Raw genomic sequence first — 17,296 nt, forward strand, 5'->3', positions numbered from 1 at the left:
AAAGCCCATTTGTGCAGTTGACTTTAATTTGCTATAAGGTAGGTATAGTCCCTTACGTCCTGGAGGTGTCTGCATTTAAGAAGAGGAGTTTTGTGTGTCTGTATTGTGTAAATGTGTGCATACACATATAAACACACATACACCTATGTCTGTATGATCTTTTAAGTCTGACAACGTAGTGGGCAATCAGGCCCACTTCAGGTGTCTGCCCTTGGGGTAACTGCCCTTACACTATTCCTGTTGGCCTGTTGAGGTGAAACCTTGGAACAAAGACAGGAGTCACAGTCAGCAGAACTGGAAGAAGGTAAAAAATCTGTGTCCCACTTCACAATCATCTTTTGCCTGGAGCTTTATTGGCCCTGTGTTCTTGGCCCCCGCTCCATTTTTACAGGCTGCAGATGGGCTTCAGGTGGGAAGTTAGGCTCCTAGAGATCTCAGAGGATCCATTTGAGGCCTGGCATCTATAGTGATTCCCTTCAGCTAGGGCTTGAGAGAAACTCTTGAGTGATGAGACCCTCTTCTCTCAGAAAATGTACAAAACTACTCTAGGGAAAGTCAAGGCTTATAGGAATATGGATTTCCCAAAAGGCCAGGAAGCCACAAAGCCCTGGTAGATCTCCAAGGAAACTCTAAGCTAGTTGGCTCCATGTTGTCAACCAGCTGGCAGTTTCCAAACAGTCCTCTTGACGGGTCCTATGCAGCTGTGTTTTATGTTTCCATGTGGCCTTGCCAGAGGTCCCTCCCTTAAACAGACCAGGCTTCCACAATTAGTCAGGACTCAAAACAGGTTAGTTATGGAATATATTAAGTCCTAAAGGCTTCATGGGGCTATTTACACTTCTTTGGACTATTTCCAGGACTCCAGATTATACTGTAAGTGTAAATTAAGGAAGTCTCACAATGCTATAGCTCTGACTGGAGCATGCAATGTGAGCATATATTAGGCACCATTTTCCTATGTTTTTCTTGGCCTCATTTTAACAATTTACCACCCTGAAAGATAAACTCTCTGTAATCTTCAAGTCATACTTTAGAAAGCCTCTCTCTCATTCCCATTCTTGAATGTGCCTGTTTCTATTATTCCTCAGGTACAGAAACTGAAGAGTGATCTTTTTTCTTTTCCTTTGGCATTGAAATCTTTCAGGAATTTATTTGCATTCACCTGGCCAAGTTATAAATACCATCCAACACCTATATCATGCCATTTCATTACTTAAAATAATAAATTGGTTTCACTTAATAAAATACAAGACCATATGAAGTCAGTCTGTGTACCCAACAGTTGGGAACATTTAGCAGCTGTTGGTAGGGAAAAGGATATGCTGAAAAGGTCAGTCCCCTGGCCAGTACTCAAGATCAGTTATTGATCACAGATTTGAGAAAACTCAAAATGTAATGTAAGTGGTTCTTATTTTTCATCCGTGGCTTCCCTTGTTTTACCTGAAGAATCTGAGCTTGAAAAAAAAAAAAAGAATCTGAGCTTGGCTTTAATGTTTTCTCCCCTCACCCCCTCTGCTCTCAGCCCCTGTGAGGACTGTTTCCTTGGGGCCTCTGGTCTTCACTGAGTCATGTTTCCAACCTTGTACCTAACAACACAGTACCTGACACACAGGCCCTTAATAAACACTTATGGAATGAATTTTGAAACCCTAACAAGAAGACTATGATGTCAGAAGAAATAACACAAGTCCAAGAACCAAGAAATTAGCTGAGCACAATTTGATAATAATGATGGCAATTATATTTGAGTTTTGATGGCTATATATGTGCCCAACACTTTACTAGGAGCTTTAAAAATATAATCTCATTTTATGTTAACTTAATCATTGCAAGACTGGACAAGCACCATTGCCCCTCTTTTACATATAAATAAATAGCGACTTTGAGAAGTAAAATAATATGTCCGTAGCCACATAGTTATTAAGTGAATATTAACTGGGATAAATATGAGTGTCTGTTCAATACCACAATCAAGCCTTTTTTAACCCTTTTGATCTAGTCCTCAATTTTTAAATTTATTAAACATGAAAATTTTAATAGTCATTAAGATCTTTTCCAGCTTTAAGATGTTCCAGATATCAGGTAACACACATCTCAAGAAAACTGACAATTCAATGGGTTTGCCTTGTTGTTTAAAATCCTGAAAAAAAACAAAGAAAATTGCTCTCCAAAACGGAAATTTCAGAAACTCTGAAAAGAAAGAAAAGAGCAACTTTTGGACAGTTTGCACCCCTCTAGGTTTTTCAGATCCACCTAAAGCTAGAGTTAGCCTTGGCTTTTTACAAGAGTTATTATTTTCTGATAACTTACTATGTGCCATACACTAGGCCAAAACTTTATATGTATTATTTTATGGAAATCTCTAACAATCTCTATGAGATTGTACCATTGTTATTCACAATTAACAGAAGGAGTATGAGTTTAACTTGCAGAAGGTCACACAGCTAGCATGTGGTGCAGCTTAGACTCAAACCCAGATATGTTTATCTCTGAAACCCAAATTTTAACTTTGAAGGTATATTGCTTCTGCATGTTATTTTTACTTTATTTATCTAATATATCTAATATTACTTCTGTCAATGTTATTTAATTCTTTTGGTCACTTATTTTGAAATAATCTCCATGGGACGTAGATCAGCAGTCTGCTTAGTTTGTTTGCTAACACATCCTCCAGTACTACATCTGTGGTGACACTTATCAAGTATCTCATGATACATGCCTTTCAGTGCAATTAAATACCTCTGGGTCACTCTCGGTCACATGCCTATGAGCTACAAATTCTCTCCACCCCACAACTAGATATTTCTTTCTATCCAAAGGGGATAGGTTAATAAAAATAAAGAAAAACCAAAAACAAAAAATCAGACAACCACATCAATGTGGAGGTTTGCAAACTCTGACCTGAAAAAATCTTCCATAGAGAAAACATCATCCCTAGGGTGACTGACACAACAGAAATCCTACCTCACTAAATGTATTCCCACAGTTCATTCTGTACCTGTTAGAAGGGATTCTTGACGCTTTTAGAAGATACAATCTCTGAGACCCTGATAGCAAATTAACTTTGGAATCGAGAGGAATTCACGTTAGTTGCTACTGTCTACGTTAAGACAGACTTATTTTCAGTCTAACTCTGACTTATTATACATACTATTATTAATATACTTGTATATATGAAGTAAAAATTCACATATATTTCTCTTCTGCATTTATCTTCTCAAAGAAGTGACCTCTAAATTAAATTACAAAATTCTGTAACTTTTGAAGGGAGGAAGATATTTTAGAAGCTGTAACTTTTTTGATCAAATCAGTGTTAGCGAATTTTTGCTTTAGCCTAGTACACATTTTGTAAAGGAACACTAATAAGATGTGCTATTTTTCCCTAACCAAATTCTTCACAATGAAATCCAACTGCAATATTCATTTAGAAATTTGATAATGCTCTCTTGTGTGAGTTTTAGGAATATTTGAAACCCCATTGCATATAAATTATATCATGGAAAAGCTGTATAAATATTCTATTATGGCACATGCTGTTCTAAGGATCTGTCAGGATTTCCTTTATACACTCCATTTTGAGTGGTATATAAATCAGATGTAAAAATTCATGTTGGACTGAAACTTAGCACAAAAGGCCTTCTCCAGAGGCAAATGCATTTTTTTTTTCAAAATGTGGTTTGAATTATGTTGGTCATTTTTAAGTTATAGAAGTGCAGAAAATGTATTTGTGGTTTTGAAGGAGAGAGATTTTTTCCATTTTTATAACTCATTAGGAAACTTTACAGGCCTTTAGACCATTTTGTGGTTTAGTTCTTCTCAAGTTTTTCCCCAAAGCAATATTAAAACTTGAATGGTGTCCGCTATGAACCTAAAAATTACTGTTCTGAATATAAATGTGGGTATGGATATATATCCAGTTATACTTATCTTAGACTAGGAGAAGTTTCAATAATATCAAGACTGGGGTAGATTAGGTCTAGCAGTTATCCACTTTTGTTCTTATTTTCAAGTCAAGTTTGGTCTATCAAAGGAATCCTCTGTCTTTACCATAGTTCAGCTTGTAATGCTTATAATTTTAAACTGTGTTTCTAACTTGCAGAAAAATCCAGAGATAAATACTCCTTCTTTTATGAGATCTTTGACAATACGGCTTTGCCTTTTTTAAATTTTGCTTTTCTCTAATATATAGACCAAGCTGCAGCCTGTACATTATTCACTGATGATGATCTTATTTGTAAAGTATTTAATATGTGTATGTTTATGACAAATTAGTTTATTAAATCGTGTTGAACATATTTTGTCTACATAGCTAACACGTTGCTGAGTAATCTAATAAACATAAATTATTTTAGCACACAGATTATGATTTTATTATTTCTCAATAGCATCAGTTAAAACCTAAGAAAGTTTATTTGGACTAAGAAAGACAGCATAACTCACAAAGTCGGGTAAACCAATCTTTAAACTACTTTAAAGGATAATGAAAACAGAAATATTTTATATGATTGAATTGCTTCACTTACATTATATTTAGTTCATTAATGCATTAGAATAGCACATTTAGTGGTTATTGTTTATTATCACATAATAGATCAAGGCATTAAAGTATGAGAGATTAAAAATTTTCCAATGTAATTCTTTATGTTTTAAGTCCACTTAGAATCTGGATGTCTTCATTCCTAATACAGTTCCCTTTTCGTCATATTGCACTATTTCTGGGGCAGTTACTAGAATCTTTGGGTTTAATGACAGGATGGACCATCCAGAAAATAATCAAGCTTTTGCCTGTAGCTGGTACAGCAATGTGATTTTCCTTTGGGACACTCTGAGGATCATGAGACATCCATCTCCTGCTGGATGTTGTATCTACTTACCTACTGTCATGGAAATGAGCCAACTCTACAACAGACAGAACTGAACACCCATTTATTTTTATTTTATTTTTTTACATTAACAAGAGAGCAAGGTTACTAATGAAGGGTCATATCCCAAATCTCTAATCTATAAAGCTAATATCCTTATCTCTACTTGGGTCATTTTTTTTATTCTGCTCCATTTACTTTTACTAAATTATACTACTTTGTGTTCTATAATGTTACATTTGGTTATAATTATAATTTTTATAGATAATTCATATAGCACTTATATACTACTTTATCTTAGCTTATCACTAAAGTCATCATAGCTCTTAAAATGTAACTAAATGTGTGTCACTCCAGACATCCCTATACAACTAAATGTCATTGAAAAGTTTGAGGGGAAGTCTATGAATTTCTGAGCACTACGTACATATTGAAACACAGTTTTATGCTCATCAGAAATGTTTTTAATTACAGCAAAAGGATTTAAAACACTAAACATAAATATACTTTAAATGGCAAAATAAACAGTTTTACATGTTAAGAATCTAGATTCCATGGTTTAAATTGTAGCAATTTATAGCTCATTAGGTAGGAAATATACATATTTCACTCCCCCTGCTATCAGTTACATTATACCCATATTTTCCTTACATCTGGAGGAGAGATGACACAGTGCTATTATTCAAATATCACTGACATTGTTAAAGCCTAACACCATTGCTTTATGCATAACAAGACTATATTTTTAAATAGCATGGCTATTTCTTAAGAGTGAAATAAAGAATGACTTTTAAAAACTTTAAAATTATGAAAAGTAATGATGTAAGATATATCCTCACCTTGATTTTACCTTTAAGCAGCCTTTTATTTGTCTATTAGGAACGTCTTCCTGTAGTTTTTCAGGCTCCGGCTCTTGTTGTTTCTTTTGACAAACCAATACATAATTTGTGCCATTATTATTTGACCAAAATGTACCAACAGAAGTTTCATAACGTATACAAAACTCAACTTTACTGCCATCTTTTTGATAAGGAGGAACCAATGTTATCTTAAAGGAGAACTGGTCAGTTTCACCATCACATGAATTTGGAATATATTCTGCTAATATATCATAATATGTCTGCCAGTCATCTAAGGACATTCTCACATATACTAACTTCTCAAAAGAAATATTCAAAACTCGAATAATGCCCTTCATACTTGTAGATCCAGGCGGATACTCGGTTGATTCCAGTATCGCTTTCTGTACTTGAAGTTGTTGCATAAGATCTTCTTTTGAAGAAGGCAAGCCAAATTGTGGAGATAAAACATATTCTTCTGTGTGGAAAACTTCCTTCCTTAAGTCAAAATCAATTGAACCACTCGGTAATTCCCAGGAATCAAACTCTTTAACAGACACAAGATTGAATCCAAAGGTGTCAGCAAATGAAACTCTTCTTGCACCTGATGGTGGAGAGTCCAGGTAAATGTCTTCAGATGAATCAGAACCTCGTCTGCTAGGTTGTGGGGAGAAGCCAGGTCTGAAGGTAGCTTTAACTTCTTCATCTTCAGAAAGAGAATCAGATAAACTAGGAACTTCTAAAAAGTTATCTTTGCTAATCTGACTAGGTTCTTCAGAAGGCTCCATTGGGCTCTCTGATATCAAATAAGGGAGAACTGTACAACTAGTAGAGGCTGATATTTGAGACACTGAGGCTTAAAATAAGTATAAGGTTACAGTTGACATTGCAAAAAGGAGTCAGCTCTATAAATAGGTCCGATGGCGTGTAAACTATGCTTGCTTGCCTCCAAAGGCCTTTAATATGATAGCATCCACATTAACTCTCAGCAGCATGTTTCAGATTTAACTCTTAATTTTTAAAATTGCGTGTGTTTATGAGTTCTAAAGAGATATCTTAAATCATTTTCTGCTGTGTTTGAAAATCTGAAACTTTAGAATAAAAATATTACTTTAACCTGTTGATATTAAAAATTAAAAATTGAACCATTTATTTTAAAAGAGAATAAAAATAGTATCACAATACTAAATGTGTAGTTTGAGTTCGAGCCATCCATTGAAGAAGGCAAAGGAAGGCAGGAGAGAATAAGAACATTTATAGAACTGGAAAGATCCAGTGTTTAATAATAATGATAGCCACCATTGATCGTGGACTTATACATAATGTGAACTCTAAATGGTTAAATAAGGTGCTGGTAGTTCTGAGGAAAGAAACAAGATTTAGATGGAGAAGGTATCATTTGAAAGAAATCATGAAGGGTAGGTAGGACATAGACATGTAGGGTTAGAATGAGGTAGATTTTCCAGATGGAAGAAATAGTGTAAGTCAAGGTGTAAGACAAATAATTAGTCAAATCTGTTATTTTAAACATTAGCAAGTTTCTTTTAATTAAGTCACAGAAAAATATAAACAAGTAATATGTTAATGACTTGAAATATAAGTAGGCAATGATAAACCTGGTCCAGGAATAAAATATTTATGTAGAATAAAATGTTTGGCAAAATGCCATTTATGCTCACAAAGCAGAAGTTAATACCATGACATGTTGGGGTTCTCTGTGAATTTTAGAGTGTGAGCAGCCTGTTTAGACTCTCATATTTTTGTATTAATGTAAAATCTATTTTGTAGATAAACCTATAAAAATGTAAACATACATATGCTTTGACCTAGAAAATGCCCCAGCTACAAATTTGCTCTATTAGTAAGGGATAAGTCTGCAAAGATGAATGTAAATGTATGTTCATAATAGGACAGATTATTTTAGAAGCTATATAAATATCCATCAACAGGGAAATTGACAAATAATGTTACACCCATTCAATAGAATATTTTACAGTCTTCAAAAAGGATAAAGCACCAACTTATGTGTTGATGTGGAAAAACAACCAAAATAACTTCAAAGTGAAGAAAAGAAAGTGTGCACAAATATGTACATAGAAAATTCCTGGAAAGACACAAAGGAAACTATTAGTAGCAGTTATCTCTAACCACAGAGGTTGAAGGTTTTAAGTGAAAAGGACTCATTCATGTCACTTTATGGTCTCTGTACTATTTGAAATATTAGCCATGACCAAGGTTTACTTTCAATGTATTTTCAACTCAAAGAATTTGTGAGAGGTGATTATTTTTTAAGAGAACTCAATAGCATACTTCCTTAAATTTAAACTTTATAAATAATTATGACTTGCTGAATAACTTGAATTGTGTACAGTAGTGAATTAAGGAATTATTTTGCAAGATTAAAAATAAGTATTGTCTAGGATAAGGAAATGAAAACTACTTTAGGCTTTATCACATAGCTAGAGTGGGTGATGACCACATGGATTGTTCAAGAATGGAGAATTGTGGAAATGATATAATAATGTACTGAAGTAGTTTAATTATTCAAGGATGATAAGCAGAGACATGGAGATAAAACCCCTGGGTTTGTACTCTGACTGTGATACTTACTAGCTGGGTAACCTTCAGAACATTGCTTAAATTTTCTTACCCTAAGTTTCTCTGATTGCTAAAATGTAATGTTAACAATTAAATGAGATGCTTACTAAGTAAATATTTATTTAATATATTGCTAAATAAATAGCTATGTATGTTTGTGAAAGGTTGATTTCTGAGATACACCGATAGATCAGCTAGTTAGGTGGATAGGCTAGATAGAAATAGATAGATTGCAAAGAATCTACATATATAATAAGTAATGGTTTGTAATTTGTTTTATTTTTGTCTTTTTCAAAGGCTATATTATAGAACACTTAGCTTTAGAACATAAAATAGGTATACATTAGGAAATGGTCCTGTTTTTTGAGTTAAAAATCTCCTTTTCTTAACTTCTCTTTCCACAGAGCACTGCACCCTAGATTTGTAGTGATCGCTGCCTATCTTTTGGAGTTTATAACCTTCGCATAATTATAGATGGTTGATATGTTCCCCTTAGTCACTGCTTAGCTAAAGCGGAGTGATTTCCTCTTTTTAATCTCTTCTTATAGGTCATCCTTCAGCACTTTTTATCATTTTGTTACTCTTTTATGAATCCTTCCAGCTTGCCTATATTATTCTGATAATGCCCCTAGATGAATGTAGTAGCACAGATCAAGTGTGTCTGGAGCATAGAGAAAGCTCTATCAGTTTCAGCCTTATGATTTGGTGTTTGTATCAGTTAAAATTCACATCTCCTTACTTTTTTTCCATATCAGGCCAACATCTCATTTTCTTATATTCACTGCTACCTCAATTTTAATAATATGAATTTTATATTTTTCCTCAATTTCTTAAGCATACTGCTTTTATCAGCTATGACTATTTATTTATTTAATCAAATTGCAGTTCAAGTTCCCATACATCTTACTTCTCTTGTCTTAACCAAAGATTTTCAAAGGTACCTTTAACATAAAAGACTGTTTCAATCAGGATCTCTATAAATAGGAAATATCGATGTCATGCACAAAATTTGATAATTCCAGGAGGGCTTATTTACAAGCATCTATTTAAAAGTGTAAATGCAGAAAATCTACAAGAATTTGTGCACTAAACTGGGGCCATTTGCATCAGAACTGCTACAGTTTTTCAAGGAATGAGGAAAGGAGCCAAGTATCAAAACTTTAAAGCACAGAGTGTCATAAACTATTCACCAGGCTGAAGGGGATCAGTGACCTTTAGTCAAGGGACACAGTCAGCTGAAGATGAGCAGGAGTGATCCATGGGGAAAAACACACTGAATTCACTTTTATCCTTTCGTACAGTATCCTACCAGTTACCTGTTGGCCAAACGCTATGGGTACTATTACAGTTCATTCAGGTCAGTCTCCCAGAGCACAGAGCAGGATGGAAAAGGGTGAAAAAAGTGGTGTATGAATTAGGAAGAGCAAACAAAGATAATGGAGATTAAAAGTTTTGTATTTACTTATCTTTATGAACTTATGCACTATGTTTAAGCATATGTGTGTGCGTGTATATTTTCTGAATATTCCATCTCAATGCCAGCTGAGTTTCTATTACTTGATCTTCTATTATCACAGCAAAAAATAAGTTCAAGTATCTAAGATCTGTAGGCTCTGATACAGTGCAAGTCACATAAGAAATATTGATCTTATCCACAGATGATTAAAAAAGAAATAGTCTTTTTTGAGATTAATTATAATGTTGCATTTGTTTCCCTTGTTAGCATAAGTCTTTGTCTTCAACTTAAACTCAAGTAACATTTTGTCAAAAGAGAATCTGGAACAATGATTATTCACAAGTGAAAGTGAGTGAAAGTAAAGGTCACATAGTTGTTTCTGACTCTTTGTGACCCCATGGACTATACAGTCCATGGAATTCTCCAGGCCAGAATGCTGGAGTGGATAGCACTTCCCTTCTCCAGGGGATCTTCCCAACCCAGGGACCAAACCCAGGTCTCCTGCATTGCAGGCGGATTCTTTACCAGCTGAGCCACAAGGGAAGCAGATTGATAAATAGCAAAAATCACTGTGTGAGATGCTCAAACTACATAGGTTCAGATGCACTGTCAGATCTACTGAATGATAGCTTCCAGGTTGCTGGTGCCCCACAAGTGGTTCTGGTTTACAGAATGGTCATAATGAATAATCTACCAGTTCGTTGGCCTTAGAGTCAAGGACTTAGGTTCTAGTTACAGTTGTAGCTGCTGCTGCTGCTAAGAGTTGTAGCTATCATCCCACAATTATCACATCTTTTTTTTTTTTCTTATGCGGAGGCTACAAAATACTTTTACAAAAAATGGCAAAAGTTTAGGTGAGTTATAGAGAAGCAGGACGCTAAGGCACTTAACAGTCTTCTGGGCTATCCCTTCATTTTCACATAAGAAAACTGAAATCAAGAACAATGAAGGACCCCAACATTGGTACCAGTGCTGGGACTTAAACTCAGATGTCTCTGCTTTCAGTGTAGTATTCTCCATAGCATACCATCCATACACCAACTTTTAGTTTTATAATGCATAATTAACAAATTAATCATTCTTTGAAAGATAGTCATTAAAATTCATTTGTTCTAGATTTAGTTTACTTTTTTAATCAATTAACTTTTGTGAACTTTCCTTTTTCCATTTGATGAAAGATCTCCCAAGATGTCCAAATAATTTTTCTTTGTGACAGTCTCTCAACCTTTTTTAACCCATGTTCCTTTGGTAAATATAATAACTTACACTGTTTTATTTCTCTCCCTCAGACTTTGTTATATTCCTATTTGGTAATTACTGGTCTCTGTTATAAAAATGAATTATATAATCTCTTTAGAGAAAATATGGGTATTTATTATTTTAAAGGACTGTTAAAGGGTCCTACTTCAAACATACTTTAAGGATTAAGCCATGCCCTCCTCCAGGGGATCTTTCTGACTCGGGGATCAAATCTGCATCTCTTATGTCTCCTGCATTGGCAGATAGGTTCTTCAACACTACCACCACCTGGGAAGCCTAGTGACAAGTCTATATAAAGAATAAAAATGTTATATACTATAATTGTTATTCTTGGTGATGATAATATTGCAGTATTGTTGTTCATATTGACATACCTCTATTTGACAGATAATACAACTGTGGGATTTGAGAACAGTGTCTAGAGACACACTATATATGCTTATAGCCTGCTTCTATTTATTAGCTGAGGGGCTTTAGGTAATTACTTAGCCTTCCTGTGCTTTTATTTCTGCAGCTGTACAATAGCAATACGAATAGTTCCTACCTCCAAGATTGTTACAAGGATCAAATGAGTTAATAAATGGAAAGCTTATGAAGAAATAAAGACATACAATTATGGTGGTTTTAAAATTCACAAGGAAAAACATCACTTGAAATTTCATCATCTAAATTATGTAACGGGGGCTTCCCTGGTAGCTCAGTCGGTAGCTCCTGCAGTGCAGGATACCTGGGTTCAACCCCTGGGTCAGAAAGATCCCTTGGAGAAGGAAATGGCAGCCCACTCCAGTATTCTTGCCTGGAAAATCCTATGGACAGAGGAGCCTGGTGGGCTACAGTCCGTGGGATTCCAAGAGTTGGACAGGGCTTAGTGGCTAAACCACCACCACCAAATTATGTGACATGATAGAAGCGTAGGCTAACACTTTGGTGGTAATCATATTTCAAAATATAAATTTATGAACTCAACATGTTGTACACTTTAAACTGGAACAATTATCTAATAATCTTAAGGGTGCATGCAGTCACTCCATTGGGTTCGACTATTTGTGATCCCATGGACTGCAGCCCGCCAGGCTCTTCTGTACATGGGATATCTCAGGCAAGAATACTGGAGGGGCTTACCACTTCCTTCTCCAGGGCATCTTCCCAACCCAGGGATCAAACCACATCTCCTGATTCTCCTACATTTGTAAGTGAATTCTTTACCACTGAGGCACCTGGGAAGCCCCAAACCGGGACAATATTACATTTCAATTATATTGCACTAATTTTTTTTTAAATTCAATCATCTAGTATAGTCACTGTGCAATTTTCTTCATGGAAAGAATAATTCTTCATAGGAAGAATTATTCATCTTGTGTACCATTGTATTTCCATATATCCCATCTTATACAAAATGGGTGTGTGCATGGATGGATAGATAGATGGATAGATGGGTGGATGGGTGGATGAGTGGTAAGCGGAATGAAGGACATGGACATAAGACATCATCTTCCTGGAATTCAGATATCCTTTTTATTGCTAATTCTGTACTTCTGCAATATAGTAAAGTCAATATTTATAATGTAAAATCCTGAAGTAACTTAAATTATTTTAAAAAGTAGTTATTCATATGTGCAATATGTGGCAGTTCTCCATCTGCCAAAATAATTTGTTAAGCAGAATACTCTATTCTTTGTTCAGGCTAAATATTTTCCATAGTAAAGAAAATGTAAAGATCAATGCATGCTGTTGGGAAAACATAAGGAAGAACTGTATTAGTTTCAGATTCACTTCCTACTTCATTATTATAGAGGCATAAATATATTTTCTTTGCATTGAGTCACCATAGGTTCAGACCACTAGAAGACTTTTGCCTTCTCCTCCACTTCATACTAATCCTTCCTTATTGTTACAGAATTAAATAATTTGCTTAAAATAGAATGAAACAACATAATACATGGAAGGATATAAAATTCAGTTTTGGAAAATTAAGAGTTTCTGAGATTTTACCATGAGATCCTACATAAATAAGCATGCAGGTACTACAGTTTTTTCCAATCTACTTACATAGTACAGTTGTAATATATGTGACTTACTTTTTTATGTCTTATGTCATTTGAGTTACTATAGGCAAAAATTCAGCATTAACTATGGGTTTCTCTCAAAGTTTCAAAGAGGTATATACTTTATGCAATGTTTGGCACAATTTTGGGTGATGATGAATAATGCTTCTTCAACAGCTTAAAGAATCTCAAACTGAACGTATCATGCAGAGTAGGATACCTACTATTGTTTAATATTGTAACAAAGCCAACAACACTACCAGTATTTGTCTCAACTATATATTACTTTACTTAACCAGGCCAGGACCTGTGATACATGTTACACTACTGGATAGGTAGGTGGAAGGCAAAGGATCTGAAAATTCTCTAAAATTATATGTTAAATTTATTCATGTCTAAATTTTACTGTGTTGACTATATACAATTTTTATTGCAAGTCATGAACCAAAAAATTTAAGAATTTTTGATACCTACAAATAATTATTTGACAACCAAGAGGAGTTGGTCCTGTGAATTAAAAGTAGAATAATTGCAAGTCTCTTTCCCATACACCTGAAGTTCATCCAAAACTGAATCAAAATCCTTTATAAGAAATCTCTTTGTTATGGAATATGAAAAATACATGATGATGTTTATATCAAAACATACACACATTATGTGTATCTCATCTGACTATTTAGGTGAGCAGTAAATAGAACTTGCTTAATTTTTCATAAGGCATTCTTGGTACAGTGAATATAGTTGGCATCATTCTAAATTTTCCCATGGCAAATCATCTTTTACCAATAGAGTAGTCAACTGTCACTGGATTATTTTAGGTTTTTCTTAAAATATAAAAAAAAATCTAGGCGTAATCTATGGTTTAACTCAGTTTCTTAATAATATATATATACATATATATTAAATTATATAGCAAAATATTGTCAAACTTATAAGGGAGTGAGAAATATATTTTTTAAGTGGAGTCGGCTTGATAGTTTAAATGATTTTCTCAGTGATAAACAGGTGTTTGGCAAATTGTCTGGTATTACCCACTTGGGAGGTTGTGTTTCTTCACTGGAAGGTTGACATTATTTTGTCTTAGAATTGGAAAGCTCCTTGGAGATCATTTTATCCAAAGCCCACCCTTTGAAAAGCCCTTTTAAGATTTTTAAATAGGAATGCTTCTGTCTTTACCTTGTATAAACCCAGTGACAGCAAACTCACTGCTTCATGAGGCATCACATTCCACTTGAAAAAATTAATAAAAACTCTATTATTTTGTGCTATAGTTTAATTTACATTAGTTTTTGTGTTTATAAGAACTTACTGCCTTAAAGTCTTTTGTATCAACTGAAGCAAAACTTTTAAACTATTACATTTATACTAAAATTTCACAAATCATTAATGTACAGCTCACTGAATTTTTCCCAAAGTGATCTTAGCCATTTATCCAACTACTTCAAAAAATGGATTACCAACTCCAGCAAGAAATCCTCATATCCAATCTCAAAAGCTGTATTTAAATGTAACCACTATCTTGACTTCCATCACCACGGATTAGTTTTTCTTGTTTTTAAGCTTAATTTTTCTGAAACCAAACTGTGATCTAGTTTCTTTTGCTTAATATAATATTTGTAAGATTCATCCATTCTCTTTGATGTATCCTCTTCTATTTTACAAAAAGGTCATGACTTACTATTCATTCTACTGTTGAAAGACCTTTGGTTTGTTAATACATGAACCCTAAAGACAGTTTAGGAACATATATTCTAAACTTGTATATGTATATTCTAAACATTCATCTTTAATAGCTACTACCAAGCAGTTTATCAAAGTGGTGGGACAAATATACACTCCAAATAACAACATATGAGGCTCTGAGTTACTTTGAGTTCTTGCAGGCCCATGGTACTGTCAATAGTTTTATCTGTCACACTGGTCATTATGAAATGGTATCTTACTTTTGTTTCTTGATGTCTAATAAAGTTAAGCATCTTCTCACTTTCTGAACATATGCATGTCTTATTTTGTGAAGTGACTGTTCAAATCAGATAAATAGATCGATCAATAAAGTGATATATAAATATTAATGTTTTTCCCAGAAATACATGTATGCATGTCTATATGTATATTATTTCTCCCATTATGTGACCTGTCCTGTTACTCTTAATGGTGTCTTTCAATGAATGGAATTTAAGAAGTAGAATTCATTTGTTAGTCCTTCAGGTAAATTCTTTGTGATTTATCTTCCACATTTAAATCTACAGTCTATCTGGCATTGATTTATGGATATAATATGAGGTAGGATAATCAAGATTTATTTTTGTGGCATAAAAACATCCAGTGTGTGCAGCATAAACTATGGAAAGATTGCTCTTTCTTTCTATATGTGCTTAGTTGTTCCACGGTGTCCAACTCTTTGCAACCCCATTTAAACTTTACAATAAGTTTGTTCATTTCTACAAAAAACAAATTCTGCTAGGATTTTATTTGGCATGCATTGAGCCTATAGATTATTTTAATAGATTTTAAAAAGGAATGACATTTTTACAATACTGAGATTTCCAGTCCGCAATCATGGTATGGCCTATGGTTTTAGCCCTTTTAAAGTTTCTCTCAGTTATACTTGGTAGTTTTCAGTGAGGAACTCTTTCATATGTGTTACTAGATCCATTTGTTTATATTTAATTTTCTGTGCTAGTGCATATACTGTCATTCTACATGTTTCATTTTCGATTTTTTCATTTTTATTTTCTAGTTTTCCTTTTATTGGTATATAAAAATGCAATCGACTTTGGTAAGCTGACCTTGTAACTTACTAAATTCATTTGTTAATTGTAGATAATTTATTTAGTAATAATAAATAATTTATTTATTTTGTAACCTTACTAAATTCATTTGTTAATTATAGATAATTTATTTAGTTATTTTGTGCTTTTTGTGTAAAGTATCATGTTACCTGTGAATAGTGGGAATTTATTTCTTGGTTTCTCATCTTTTTATCTTTTGCTTTCCTGATTTATTGCACCAGCAAAAAAAAAGTCTCATACAATGTTCGGTAGTAGTGGCTGTAACTAGCATTCTTAATCCTTATCTGTGTTGTTAAGTTTGCAATATTTCACCATCGAGTGAAATTCAATCTTGGTCAAACTGGATATCCACATGCAGAAGAATTAAGCTGGACCCTGGCTCCCAATAAACAAAAATTAATTCAGAAAATAAGCAAAGACTTACATTTTTAAGAGTTTAGACTGGAAAACTTTTGCACCAAAGCATAGGCATAAATCTTAGTGAGCTTGGATTAGACAATAGTTTCTTAGACAAGACACCAAAAGCACAAATGACAAAAGAAAAAAATAAACTAGACATCATAAAATTAAAAACTTTTTTGCTCCAAAAGACACTTTCAAGAAAATACAAAGACTAACTACAGAATGAGAGAAAATATTTGCATAAACGTACAAAGAACTCATATGAAAAATACACAAAGAGCCTTTACAACTCAGTAAAAGGACAGATAACCCCATTCAAAAATCAGCAAAGGATTTGAATAGGCATTTCTCCAAAGAAAATATATTAAAAGTTAATAAGTACATGAAAATATGCTCAGCCTCATTAGTAATTAAGGAAATATGAATCAAAACCACAATGTGTTACCACTTCATACCTACAATGATGGCAATAATCAAAAAGCAGACAATAACAAGTGTTGTTGAGGATTTGGAGAAATACATATTCTCATGCATTTTTGGTGGGAATGTAAAATGTTATGGCCACTTTGGAGAATAGCTTGGCAGTTTCTCAAATAGTTAAATATGAGTTGCCATATTAACCAGCAATTTTACTCCTAGGTATATACAAGAGAAATGAAAACATCTATCTACAGAAAAGCTTATACATAATAGCCCAAAATTGAAAAAAAAAAATGTTTATCAGCAGATGAATGGCTAAACAGTGATATTTCAGTGAAATGTGGTATATACAATGAAATGCCATTCAACAATAGAAAAACATGAAGTACATATTACAGTACAGATGAACCTTGAATACATTATGCTAAGTGGAAGAAGGCAGACAGAAAAGACCACATATAGCATGATTCCATTTTTATGGAACTCTCAGAATAGGCAAATCCATTGAGAGAGAAAATAGATTAGTGGTTGTCAGAGGCTGAGGCTAAGAGAATTGGGAAGTGATTGCCCATAGGTAATGGATTTCTTTTAGTAATGATGAAAATATTATATAATAGTGATG

At 33.8% G+C, this 17,296-nt stretch overlaps 1 protein-coding gene across 2 annotated transcripts in view; it reads right to left on the reverse strand.

The window, feature by feature from the left end:
- PPP1R3A (protein phosphatase 1 regulatory subunit 3A) overlaps positions 1–6,506 on the reverse strand; it is a 37,997-nt gene extending 31,491 nt beyond the window's left edge. The window contains exons 1-2 of one of the 2 annotated variants that reach the window (XM_020915473.2): positions 6,063–6,266; positions 5,702–5,784 (exon numbers count right to left, since the gene is read on the reverse strand). In XM_020915473.2, the coding sequence (XP_020771132.2) occupies positions 5,702–5,784; positions 6,063–6,173 (194 nt within the window). In that variant the 5' untranslated portion in view covers positions 6,174–6,266. Of the gene's footprint in view, positions 1–5,701 lie in introns of both variants that reach the window. The other variant, XM_020915472.2, reaches the window with a different exon arrangement.
- Positions 6,507–17,296: the final 10,790 nt, after the last annotated feature.

This window comes from Odocoileus virginianus, chromosome 1 (genome assembly GCF_023699985.2).
Source record: "Odocoileus virginianus isolate 20LAN1187 ecotype Illinois chromosome 1, Ovbor_1.2, whole genome shotgun sequence".
NCBI classification, from domain to species: domain Eukaryota; kingdom Metazoa; phylum Chordata; class Mammalia; order Artiodactyla; family Cervidae; genus Odocoileus; species Odocoileus virginianus.